We start from the raw sequence: 13,586 nt of genomic DNA on the forward strand, positions 1-13,586 counted from the left end.
TTGGGAGCGGGGCTGCCAGCAACACAAAGCCGCGGCAGCTGGATTGCAAGTGCGGAGCCCTGTTCCAGGACGCAGTGGATAGAGTTGGGGTACTCCCTCCATGTAAGCAGCAATAGCAAGAGAGAGGCATGCCCATGTCGGCTACAGGGACCACAAGTGGGACCTAGGGGTGTTGAAGACCCAGCTGGACAAAGCCTTGGCTGGGAAGGTGGAGGTGGGGCTGGTCTGCTCTGAGCAGGGGGGTGGACACTACTCCCGAGAGCCCTGCCAACCCTCATTTTGTGATGCTAAGTGAACCACTGAAGGGATAGAAGAGCCACAACTGCAAAATGCTTTGTACTGCGGAAATTCAGGCAGTTCAAGCTGCATTTGCCTAATTCAGGGGTTTTCAACCTTTTTAGCGGCTGGTCTACCCCTGGGGGCCGGTTGAGAAGGTCTCAACTTGTCCCCATGGCCCTCAGCTGGGTGTTGCCACCTCCAGGTAAAGCTGCCGTGTGTGCCTGCTGCACTCGACCAGGGAGGGCTGCCATGCACACTTGCTCTCCTGCACAACAGGGCTCTCCCATACCCCTAAAACGGGCACAAGCTGGTGCCGTTTCTGGTTCAACCCTGCACCACATCTCCCAGGAACAGGCCCACAGGGCAAGTGGAATTGTCCTGTGCACCTGTTTCCGATGGGGGCTGACTAGGAAGGACTGCAGTGCGAGCCAGCTCTGCCTCCTGTAAGGTTATCAGAGAGCCCTCATGCAGGAGGAGCATGGGGCAGTTGTACCTTGCTGCCACAGTTGGCAGCAGCTGTGTTGCAGCATGGCTGGGGGGGGTCTTGTGGCACCCCAGGTTGAACTCTAGCAGAAATGGAGACCTCCTAACAGGAAAACCTGCATCAGATGAGAGGTCAGACTACAGCAGTGGTTTTCAACCATTTCTCATTTGCAGACCCCAAAAAGATTTCAAGTGGCAGTGCAAACCCCTTTGAATTGTAAGTGTTGTGGGTATTCACATACTTTGATCGATCACAGTCATCTTTCACAGACCCCTTAGATAGATTTTGTGCACCCCAAGGGTCTGCAGAGCACATGTTGAAAGCCACTGGACTAGAGGATCACGATGGCTCCTTCTGACCTTGATGTACGAGTCTAGCACAGGACAAGTACAAAATCCTGGTGCACTTTCCAAGAGAAAGAGGAGGAACTTGAGTGGCATGACATTCTTAAAGCAGGAAAATTTGTTCACCGGACCACTGTAAATTGGAAGTTTTATAGCAGACGCAAGGTGTGTGCCAATGCCACTGCTTGGGCCCTGCAGAAATGAGACAAGAAGGTAACTTGGAAATGCATTTTATTGAACAGATTAGTCAGGGAACTGCCTCCAGAGCAAAGTGCCAGTCACGGTCTTCAACAAGGCTGACACTTGATTTTCCCAAAGTATCTTCAAGGCTTGGGTTTCAGGTGGAAAACCTGTCCTGGGTCAACTAAACGCTTAAAATGTTAGCTAAGCCCATTACCAATACTGCCCTCACCCTTGACAGGTGGTTACAAAGGATGCCCAAGGACTGTAGCGTCCCGACTACAGTTGCAAGCATTTTGTGCTGGGTCACGTTTCAGGTAGCTTGGCAGTAGCAGCGATCAGCAACCTGGGCAGTAGACTGTAGAAAAGGCAAAAAAACCCAAGCCCTTCATCTGGAGGGTGCGAGACAGATGGAACATCCTTACCCTGTCCCCCGACTGGCCCAGGATGTGAAGAATCAGTATTTGTAGTATACTCAAGAGCTAAAATAAACACCACTCTTGTCTCCACTGTACCAATGCGATCGTCTCCACTTAAGAGTCTTGAGAGGATACGATGAGTTAAGTACCTAAAACCGACAAACCTATCTAAACCCAATCAGCGAAGAGAAAACATCTTTATATTAATAAAATCATTTAAGCAATTTACAAATTGCAGCAATAGACGCTCTCGATTTTGAAATAATAACCTTTAAATCTATTTAAAAAACCCAAACAAACACGAGTTTGTTTAGCTCCAACGTACATTCCCCGCAAAGTACGTTAGCCACGCAACACCACTATGTACAGAAAGTGACGAGTTTCCTTCCGCTCCTCCAAACTTGACGGAGGCAGGGAAGGCAAGACACAGCTTTCAATAGGCATCTGAAATAGAAACACAGCCCCGGAACAAGGTTAAAAAAGGTTGTTTTCAATATGTCCAAACTGCTATGAACGGTTTACCATCCTAAATAACTCCGCCATGACTCACTTCTTTTGGATTGTTTGGAACTGGGTTTAACTAATGAAGTTGTAGACCAGGAAATTGGGGGTTTGGCAGTATTTGGTTGCAAACAGCTTGCCATCGGGCGTGGGGTCAGAGAAGGCGATTTCAGCAGTGCTTAGGTAGCAGCCATATATGAATGTGTTCCTGAAACAGAGAAGCAAAGTTCATTGTTGGAGGTAACGGTTTGGCTCTATCGCCATAACGTGCTAGCAGCTGGGAGTTGTTCCATAACTCGTATGTCATAGAACATGAGGGCTGAAGGGACCTCGGGAGGTCACATCTAGTCCAACCCTCTGCTCCAAGCAGGACCAGCCCCAACTACATCATCCCAGACAAGGCTTGGTCTACCCGGGTCTGCAACACCTCCAAGGATGAGAGTCCACCACGTCTCTGGGGACCCTGCTCCAGTGCTTCACCACCCTCCTTATGAGGAAGTTTTTCCTAATATGCAGCCTCAACTTCCCTGGCTGCAGCTTGAGCCCATTGCTCCTTGTCCTGTCATCTGCCCCCACTGAGAACAGCCCAGCTCCAGCCTCTTTGCAGCCCCCCTGCAGGGAGGTGAAGGCTGCTATTCAATCCCCCTCGGTCTTCGCTTCTGCAGACTAAATCAGCCCATTTCCCTCAGCCTCTCCTCACCAGTCCTGTCCCCCAGCCCCACAACCATTTTCATTGCCCTCCGCTGGACTCTCCAATGTGTCCACATCATTTCCGTCGTGGGGGCCCAGAACTGGACACAGGACTCCAGATGTGGCCTCCCCAGTGCTGGATACAGGGGAAGAATCACTGCCCTGGATTTTTACTACAACTTTATTTCACACTGGGATGAAGGACTCAGGTAGAGAATTTTTTTTCAAGAGGAAGTAGATTTGAAACCGAGATGAAAGCCACTAGCAAAATTTTGGTTGTAGTTGGAAGTTTCCTGGATTTAGGTGACTGGTATCGCAGTAACAATCAGGCTTTTAAGTCTGTCCATGTAATCTTTCCCTGGGTATTTCCACTGAACTGATACTGGAAGGGAACTGTTCAGAGGCACCTACAAATCAGTGAGCAGAAAGGCATGTTCCTAACAGCGACTGCTGTGAAAGCAAGGGGGTAATGAAGGTCATTAAAGCGTAGATCCCTGCCTTTTATGTTCTCTCCAAAACTCAAAGTACAGAACACAAGCCTCTTGCCTAGGAATAAACGGTGGTGTTTGGATTACAATCAATGCATCAACCATCGTTGTCAGTCAGCAGACTCCTAGCGCTCCATTTAACTCGGCTGACATCTAATACATTTGCAGAGGTGGGCTAAGACACTTAGCATTGATATTTGATAGGCGACCCGTGAAAGTCATTTGCAGGCCACGCTCTAGCTGCTTAGTTGTGAAGCAGGTCTAACCCTGGACATGCAGGTGAAGCTTTCCCACAGGCTTAGCTTTGCTCAGTGGGCTACGGTGCACCCAAAGTCAGGCCAAAGCCAAAGGCACGTGAAAAGCAAACCTACATGATCTGTACAGCTCTCCGCAAATGTTGCTGCACTGCCGCACTGGCTCCGGGGCACAGGCTAGTAACAAATGCTCCTTACCATCTGTCTGGTCAATAGGCCAACTGTGCAGTGTGATAGGGGGCTCTCAGACCTGCGAAGGACATGCATCTACACTCTTCCATAAGCAACAACTTCTCCCAATGCCATGGGGTTACCCTACGTAATCAGCTTTTCCACATCACCATGAGACTACTGCTGTGCTGCTCTTGCTGTTACATTTCGGGAGAGACTCATCTCTGTTCCTCACCTGACCACATCCACCATCCGGCGCGCGATGCTTCTTCTCCGCATCAGGCTGAACACCCAGATCCTGCTGATTCCGCAGATGGCAGGTTCCGGCTTTGTGGAGCAACGCCAGGCACGATGGTACTCCAGGACCCCCTGGTTCGGGGACTGTGGGGCGTGCGGCTCAGACAGCACCCGGAACGCCTATTGGGGAAAAATCGTTGAGGAGTTAAGCCGGTGTCTTTCCTGAGAGCAACAGAGCAGCAAACTCAGCTGACCCCCAAGAGTGTCTGGCAGAAAGGCAAGCGGCTCTTTTTAAATTGGTTCCTTAAAGGTCACCCTGATAAAGCCAGGTGCCGGCAACAGATCAGCCCAAGCAAACACAATTTAGATGCTGGGAACACTGCATACCTGTCTGATGTGCTCCGCAACCAGACAGCCAACTATCTTCTTCTCGCTGGACACAAACAAGTAGGTTTTGATCTTGGCCGGGCAGCGCAGCACAACTTGTTTAAACCCCAGTTCGTTATCCACGAGTTCTCGTACCTCTTCTGCCTGATAGGAGTTAAAAGGAGACACAGGCTAGAGCCCAGCACAGGTCAGAGAAGCAATCGATTTCAAACACAGGAGCGTAGCTCAGCTGATCACCCACAGAGACGTTCATTATCCAGCTGCTAAATCTGCCTCTAGCTTGGTAGGTGGGCTGCACTATCCTGAGATCTATGAAATTGGAAGAGTCTTCTATGGAGTTATGGACACGCCCCAGAGGTGTTGAAAGGTCTAGATTATACCTGTCTATATTTTAATGCACATTCCTGCACAGACAGAAAGATGGACCAGCTGACTCAATAGGCTCGCCCCATCCTTTATCATCTATGCAATATACAACTCACCTCTTTGCAAGGTCTGGCCCCCTAGCCTCAAACGGCAACCTGACACAAGGCTGACAGACAATGCAGTATATGGCATTCCTTCTTCCCTGCTTGACTTGAAGGACCTAAGCCACACTTGCCCCACCGGAGCTCTGCTGGATGAGCAGCAGCTCATCAGCTGCTGTTTGAATGGCTTCCAAATCAGCAGGCACGTCTCTGGCTTTTCAACAGACCCAGTAATAACTGCATCAGCATAGAGCTAGTACCTCAAACTGCCTTTAGTGCTTCACACTGGATAAACTCTCAGGGCTGGGAGCTCCCGTCTTCATCCTGGGATGTCACGGATGATTACATCCCTAATCCTTCCCCAGATGTTGGTCTAAGCTGCTGTTCTTATTCCTGCACTAGCTGGAGGCATATCCACATCTGGGTATGCCTCCAGCTAGTGCAGGGATAAGAACAACACTGGAACAAGTTACCTAGAGAGGTGGCAGACTCTCTATCCTTGGAGATTTTGAAGACCTGGCTAGACAAAGCCTTGTCTGGGATGATGTAGTTGGGGCTGGTCCTGCTTGGAGCAGGGGGGTGGACTACATGTGACCTCCTGAGGTCCCTTCCAAACTGAATTTTCTCTGATTCTATGAATGGCTACTTTAGCTTATCTGAACAGGAAAAATATGCAAGATGCTCTGGTGATACAGGGACTTGGGTCAGTTTTGCAGTAGCCCCATGAACCGTCAGCCTCCTTGTGCTAGGCACTGTACAAACAAATCTAGAGAAAAAGCTGCACCTTTCTGATTGCATATTTAGGGTCATCTGGAAGGACCAGCACAATCTTCCCATCCCAGAACTCTGCTACCACCCGTTCTCTCTTCCAGCTCTGCCAGAGAAAAAGAAAAGTTAATTAACTGCAAGGAAGGGAGTGAAGGTTTTATTTGCAGAGCAGACATCATAGCTGTAATGTGAATGCCCTCTGGTTTCAAGGTGGCAAGGGGAAGGGGAAAGTCAAGTCACATGCATTAACCTGGTGGCAAGAGGTGATTATGAGAATCAGCGAAGTAACATACCCTTTAACGTGTCACTTGGGCAACAGAAAACCTTTGGCCTATGCAATCTTAAATCTGTGCTCGATCACAAATGCCACTTCCTGTAAAGTTCTCTGGCTGCCATGCAAGAGTCAGCCATTTCCTTACCACGTATTTTAGCCCCTCAAGGAACCGCTGGTGATGTTGGATGTGCTGGGCTTCATCCTCTGGGCTGGCAGCTGTATAGATCATGCCGCACGACTTGCACACAACAGCACCAAAATGCTTCTGACCGGCATCCTGGAATCAGGAGGGAAGCCCAGACATGTCAGAAGCCGATCTGAAGGGTTCCTGACAGGCTGTTCAAATATATTCAGATTTAGTAGGACCAGGATTAAAATAATCCAGGGTCCTATGGTTGTTCCCCTATAGGACAGCCCTGTTTCATAGTTTCAGAGCTGGTTGGGTCAGAAGGGACCTGAGGAGATCATCTAATCCGACCCCCTGCCATGGCAGGAAAGAGTACTGGGGTCAAACGACCCTGGCCAGATGTTTGTCCAGCCTTTTTTTAAAATACCCCCATGGTAGGAGCCAGCACCACTTCTCTTGGAGTTGGTTCCAGGTCCTAGCTGCCCTGACAGTGAAATAGCACCTCCTGATGTCTAGCCTGAAACTACCCTCCGCTAGCTTGTGTCCGTTGTTTCTTGTAACTCCAGGGAGTGCTCGGGGGAACAGGGACTCTCCCATTGCCTGCTGGTCCCCCCTGACTAGTTTGTAGACTGCCACTAGATCCCCTTCAGCCTTCTCTTTTGGAGGCTGAACAGGTTCAGGTCCCTCAACCTCTCCTCGTAGGGCCTGCCTTGCTGACCCCTGATCATGTGGGTGGCCCTCCTTTGGACCCTCTCCATATTGGCCACATCCCTCCTGAAGTCCGGTGCCGAGAACTGGACGAAGTACCCCAACTGCGCCCTGACCAGTGTCGCATAGAGGGGGAGGATCACCTCCCTGGACCTGCTCGAGATGCATCTGTGAATGCATGACAAGGTGTGGTTGGCCTTCCTGACCGCATCCCCACGCTGTCGGCCCACGTTCATTGTGGCATCAATGATGACTCCAAGATCCTTTTCTCCCTCTACACTGACGAGAAGGGAGTTCCCCAGCCTGTAGGTGTGCTGCTGGTTCTTCCTCCCCAGGTGCAGCACCCTGCACTTGTCAGTGTTGAAACCCATCCTGTTCTCATCCGCCCACCCCTGTAACCTGTCTAGATCCGCTTGCAGCCTGTTCCTTCCTACTAGTTCATCTGAGTAAATGATGATGTGGTTCTGCAACTTTGATTTCACAGGGCATGGGGTGGAGAGGAGGGAAGAAGCAGTTCACTTGTATTAGTTATGTGAATATGTTTATGTTTTTTGTTTTTTAATTAATAAAAAAACAGCATAATAGAGAATGCAGTCCCGGAGGGGGGGTGTATTCCATGGTATTGCCAGACTTTTGGAGGAGCTGGACTATGTACTAGGGGTGTCACGAGGTGGGCATCCATCCTCCCACCAGATACACATACAGGATGGTTTAGAAAATGTCCCTACTGCTGGGTATTAAACCTTATTGCATTAGTCATCTTCAGTGGTTGGAGCACGGTAGCCTTTGCCCAGGCAGCAGACCGCATAGCCATGGGAAAGTTGAGTATTTTTCTGTTAAGCAACTGACTCCTACAGCCTCAGTATGGATTTTTCTTTGTCATTGCACAAACCTCTCCCTATTTATTCCAAGATATTAGAAAACCTTTAGCCCAGGGAAACCTTGGGAAAAAAACAGATTCCCAAATACCGTTTATAATCCTAGCTTTTAATGTTTTGGATGGAGATTTATACACTATTTGGAACCGTTTCAATACTAAATAAATAAATCACTGAGACAGCCAGCATGTGGGTTGGGTGCAGTGTCATTTCACCACTACCAGAAGTCCCAGCTCCCTGAAGGATCAGCATCGCCAAGAGGGATACTCACAATAATCATCTGGGCTTTAGAGTCTCTGCTCAGGTCTTTTGTTTTCTTGCTGTTCTTTTGCATGGTGTGAGCCATTGTCACAGGTGGGTTGAGTCTCAGGGAAGATGCCAAGTCATCTGGGTGAGGCTGTGGCCTGAAAAAAAATCATGTCAGAGTTACCTTGCAATGAGTCCCATCACACCCCACATCACATGAAACACCAAAGTAAATCACATCCCCAGAAAAAGAAGAGAAAAAGGAATTCAAAATACTCAGGCAGCTTGAGGCTTCCTGTTCCAAGAGACCCCAAACTAGGCGAGATGCTCTGGAGATGGTACATGAAGTATCCTCCGGAGCTTAATGAACACTGTACTCTTGTCTATACTCTATCCGTGCAATCCCAGCCGAGTGGGAGCCTGGGGCTTGCAATGTAATCTGTGAGCTGTCGTTTGGACAGCCCAACTTCAGAATACTTGAGGCTTCTTGAATGCTAACACTCCCCAGCCGAGGTAGATAGCAAGGCTCTTACAAGTGGGTGCTAAGTAATAGGGCAGACCCATCAAAATTGATGGGCGTCCCCATCCAAGAGTGCCCAGAACCACAGAAAACGAGGGTGGGAAGGGACCTCAGGTCAAGTCTAGTCCAACCCCCTGCTCCAAGCAGGACCAGCCCCGACTACATCATCCCAGCCAAGGCTTTGTCTAGCCAGGGCTTCAAAACCTTCAAGGATGGAGACTCCACCACCTCTCTGGGGAACCTGGTCCAGCGCTTTACCACCCTCTTAGTGAGAAAGTTCTTCCTAAAATCCAACCTCAACTTCCTTTGCTGCAGCTTGAGCCCATTGCTCCTTCTGTCATCTGTACCACTGAGAACAGTCCAGCTCCATCCTCTCTTCAACCCCTCTGCAGGGAGGTGAAGGCTGCTATAAAATCCCACTCAGTCTCTTCTCCAGACTAAATCAGCCCAGTTCCCTCAGCCTCTCCTCACCAGTCATGTCCCCTAGCCCCACAACCATTTTCACTGCCCTCCACTGGACTCTCTCCAACTTGTCCACATCCTTTCTGTAGTGGGGGGCCCAAAATTGGACACAGGACTCCAGATGTGGCCTCCCCAGTGCTAAGAGGGGAAGAATCACGTCCCTGGATCTGCTGGCAATGCTCCTCCCAATGCGGCCCAGGATGCCAGTAGTCTTCTTGGCAACAAGGGCACACTGCTGGCTCCTGTTCAGCTTCTTGCCCACTGTCACCCCCAGGTTAGTTCTCAAACCCCAGCAGGCAGTTATTCTTTCACCATTTCAATTTTCCAGGTACCTGAACCTGGTCCTGCCTAAGCCGAGAGTCCACAACAAAGCAGTCCCCCACCCCGCCCCTGAAGAGCTTGATCCCATAGGCATGCTCCCAGCATGCTCAATATGCACCTAACAGAACAGACTGGGCACAACACAGCAGTAGCCACTTTCATTCAAAAATGCATGGCTAAAGGACGAGGAGGTGGAGCCACTTTTTGTACAGCTGTCTAATGTTTAGAGAACTTGCCCAGTCTAAGGGGGTTTGACAGCACCCCCCACCAGGCTGAAGAGCCCAGTGGACCCAGACCCCATGACCTGGGTGACTGCTCCAGCCATTAGGCAGTTCTACAAGGTGGGTACCCCCCGCCACCACCATCTCTCAGGTTCTGGAAAGAACTGAGCTCTGCTCATTTCAGGTATTACAATGTAGGCACCTAACTCCAGGAGACGGGAATTCCCACGCACCATAAGGACCTCTATACAGCCTGGAGATAGGCACTAAGCACCGGCTGGAGTAAGACTGAAGGCAGATCCCAGTCAGCAGGTTCTCCTACTGGAAAGCCGGGGTGACTCCCTACTCTTGGATCTCATTTGGAGGTGCTTAGCGGCCGACTCCAAGCAGCAGATTCTGCTCCGCCGCCTGGCCCTTGCAGCAAGATGCTGAAACACTTGGCTTTGCATTGCCTAAGTGACTGGAGGCTCAGATTTGCAAAGAAACTTCCCTAAACTGTCAGCAAGTCAGAGCTGGGAACAGGATGTATCAGTCCTGCCTCGCATTCCTCCACTTCTAATCACACTTGGAACAGGGGCTTTGCCAAAGCTGGACTAAAACCTTAATGAACTGGAATAAATTCTGGTGCACAGCACGTATGCGGGACACCTCTGTCCTCAGCCGCTTCACAAGCGTACCTGAATGTCAGTACCCAGAAACATACCCCTGGGAGTAGGCATTCGATGAGAATACATACACATTTTATTTACAGAGATAAAAGGCCCCAAAACCAAGCGAATGCTTTGGAGCCTCTCGCTGCATCAGACAGTGAACTCAGGCCTGTGGCTCTACAGCCATTCCCAGGGACAACATCTCAGGCACTAAATGCAGCTTTGAGTGAAGAATCAAGCACTGAAGAGAGGGAAATAGGAACTGAAGACAGGAAGAAACAGCTGAGCTTCCAAGACCCCTCTCCCTCCTGTACACCTAGGATGATGGTGGCTCTGCAAGGCTGTGGAGTGATCTAAGCGCTCTCCTCTAGGGAGGACACATGAAAGGTGGCAATTCTTGCTCTCTCCCCCCCATGCAAACATAGTGGTGTCCCTTCTGCACCCCCTTTAAGAAAGGGAAGGCAACCATGAAAAATGAGATGCAGTAAAAGTTAAGAAACTGTTTCATAAGGCTATTGTTTCAGCGCTAAAAATTTGAGACATTCAAAGGGGCCTCTCTCTGCCAGCTGGCCAACAGTAACTGTGAGCTGGCCCCAAGCCCATGCTGCACCTGCTCCAAAGCACCTCGGACCACCTCCCCTTGTGACTCTGCTCCAGCAGTAGAAATCCAAGACTGTCAAGCTAATAGCGCTCAGTCTGGATGCAGCGATTGGCAGCAGCTTCAGTTAAAGACCCTTCACTCTAAGCAATTTTCTCTCTTATAAACCAGCAGAGAAAAAAAATTGCTGCTGTTCCAGGCACGAGGCAACACTAAGAGAGGAATGGGATAGATCAAGGGAAGGGTTTTTCACACGGCTGTTGATCCAAATGAAGTCTTCATGTGAAACATTTAAGTTTATTACATGTGGTCTGAGATGTGGAGAACCACATGTAAAAACTGTTAACGAATGTGTGGTGTTTTTATAGCATTACCTTGAGTGGTTAGGGTTCTTTCAGCAAATTCAGAGAGGGTCCCTGCCTGTTGTGCTATTACCCTTAACGCAGAATTGATTTACAGCCACAAGCACTGAACAGTTTTCTAGCTTTAGATGCTGAGGAGTTCCCAAAGCAGAAAATTAAACTCTAGTCCAAGTAGGAAAAGTCTGTGCTCATCTCTTCCCAAGAGACAACATCGTGTGGGAGGTAACAGCAAGTCCAAGGCCAATTTTCAGTTAATCACAAACATTAGAAATTCAGCATATTCCAGAATTCCATTTGCACCATGGAAGGTATTTGAAAAGCCACATAAGGAAACAAAGTAAATACTGTAAACAGATCTTGCTCTTTCCGCACTCCTAAGAGGCAGAGAATTATTACAGTGTGACAAGTTTAGGTTTTTTTTGGCTCTATCAAATGTAAAATAATTGTGTGTTTAAGCTCACAACAATCTGAGATCAGAATGTCCCTTTGCTAACAATCTGTACTAAAAAGCTGATTAAGTAAGACAGAGGGATTATTAGGTTCTTATTTTGTGTGTGGGAAAACATGGCATTTTCATTAGCAACATAGACCTATGACTGGGTTAATCAAGTTGTCAGGGGCAGAGTCATACGTTAGCATGATCACTTTCTATAAGTTAGCTGGCTTGCTGGGCAGTCGTCATCTACTTAACAGAACAAAGAGTTGGTACTGTAACAGAACAAGGCGTAAAATACATAGATCTGCTTAAGACTGTTAAATGCTAACGGCTCTAAAATACCTAGTAAAGACGCACTGCACTGGGCAAAGATCAACTTGGCACAAGAAGACATAAAGCAAAAACTCTGTTCACACCATCCACTTTATCTCCAACCTGCAACCCCCTTTTCAAAAAATGAATGGTCTGCAACCACAGGGATGTTGGATATTATGGAAAGAAGAGCGATCACCTGACAGTTCCCAACCACAGCTCTCTCTAATATAAATGTCAAACTCCTGAAACAACTAAAGATTTAAAAAGGAACTCAAAAGTTCAAGTACTAGTTGAGTTAGAGTAGAGTTCTGCACTTTTTAGGTGCTCAGAAGGTTTTTGGACATTCTGCATTGTACCTCCCAAAATACCAGATTAGCAGAGAGATGCGAGGATGAATCATTCGTAGTTCTAGTTATGCATTCTATTAAAAAGGGGCTACTAAAGAAAAGCAATGAACTGGGCAGAAGGTGATTTACCATCTGCCCATCGCAGGTTTACAGGCAAATTAAATAGGGCACTGCAGCTCAAGTGAGCTCAGTAAGCACCACTTTATTTCAAAAACGTATTTCAATATTTGAAAATTAATACGAGATTATACGAGAGAGAAAAAAATATATAACTAGACTGTCAAATCTGTAAAGGCAGGGTATCTGTTTCCCGTCCTTCAACATGGGCAGGGTTTATTCACTGAACTACAGTAGCATCTACAGGTCCCAAACAAGAGCAAGACTATATTCAAGGTGCAGCAAAGGATGTTGAGGTTAGATATTAGCAAGAACTTTCTCACTAGGAGGGCGGTGAAGCACTGGAACAGGCTCCCCAGAGAGGTGGTGAACTCTCCATCCTTGGAGGTTTTTAAGCCCAGGGTAGACAAAGCCTTGGCTGGGATGATGTAGTTGGGGCTGGTCCTGCTTTGAGCAGGATGTTGGATTAGATGTGACCTCCTGAGCTCCCTTCCAACCTGAATTGTGTACGATTCATTGTGCTGGAGCAACAAACACATTCAGGAGTAAGTCTCTGTCCTGCAAGCTTCATTGCTAAACCTGCTAAGACAGAAGAGGTTAGGGTCACCTCTTTTTTTCAGTATACAGATGGGATTAATGAAACACAGACGGTGGTCAAACAAGGACAATGTGGTACCACCAGGAACTGAACCCATATTTCTTTAATTTCCAGTTGGATACTATACTGGCTTTTAGCCCAAAGAGAGATTTAGTGTTCTGATCTCCCTCTCAAAACCGGAGCCAATACTTTCACGCCTCCTGATGGTTCTACTTCCTCACTCACAATCCCGATGGAAGATATCTGTTCGCTAAATTTTGAATTAATATATTTTCTTAATTGGATTTCCAGAGATAGTTAGGAGTGAGCATTCTCTCCAGAATCCCGTTCTTGGAGAACATTAGAATAAGGTCAACATACCTTTTTTTGTTGCTGGAGAATGTACTGAATATGGGGTAGATAAAACCTGCTGGAAAGAAAAATGGAAAGAGACATTACTGCTATTAAATACTGAAAGAAGTACAAGTGACTATCTAGAAATGAGCTCCTGGGAAACTCAGACATTTTCAAGCAAGACAAACATGAAAGGCAGAAGGTAGGGCAGGGTGGCTTCTTAGACTAACTGGTTCAGAGAGACAGGAGGTTTCATAGGCAACAACCTACTTTGTCAGACACTAGGAATGGACTGGTGGAAAGAAAAGTTTTTTCTATAGAAGGGGAGGGAACATTGCTGAAGGAGGTAGTAAGTGCATTGATTGGATCAGTTGAGACGAACTGGGTAGTTCACTGAAGAAACA

The 13,586-nt window shown here is 48.0% G+C and overlaps 1 protein-coding gene across 7 annotated transcripts in view; it reads right to left on the reverse strand.

Annotated features, from left to right (window-relative positions):
* Positions 1-1,321: 1,321 nt before the first annotated feature.
* ESCO2 (establishment of sister chromatid cohesion N-acetyltransferase 2) overlaps positions 1,322-13,586 on the reverse strand; it is a 31,593-nt gene continuing 19,328 nt past the window's right edge. For 5 of the 7 annotated variants that reach the window (XM_019493212.2, XM_019493215.1, XM_019493217.1 and 2 more), the window contains exons 5-11: positions 13,210-13,258; positions 7,928-8,060; positions 6,089-6,220; positions 5,686-5,775; positions 4,435-4,578; positions 4,046-4,227; positions 1,322-2,415 (exon numbers count right to left, since the gene is read on the reverse strand). In XM_019493212.2, coding sequence (XP_019348757.1) covers positions 2,283-2,415; positions 4,046-4,227; positions 4,435-4,578; positions 5,686-5,775; positions 6,089-6,220; positions 7,928-8,060; positions 13,210-13,258 — 863 coding nt within the window. In that variant the 3' untranslated portion in view covers positions 1,322-2,282. The remainder of the gene's footprint in view (positions 2,416-4,045; positions 4,228-4,434; positions 4,579-5,685; positions 5,776-6,088; positions 6,221-7,927; positions 8,061-13,209; positions 13,259-13,586) is intronic. The other 2 variants (XM_019493213.2, XM_019493214.2) reach the window with 2 other exon arrangements.

The sequence above is a fragment of the Alligator mississippiensis genome, chromosome 1 (assembly GCF_030867095.1).
Source record: "Alligator mississippiensis isolate rAllMis1 chromosome 1, rAllMis1, whole genome shotgun sequence".
Taxonomy (NCBI): Eukaryota; Metazoa; Chordata; order Crocodylia; family Alligatoridae; genus Alligator; species Alligator mississippiensis.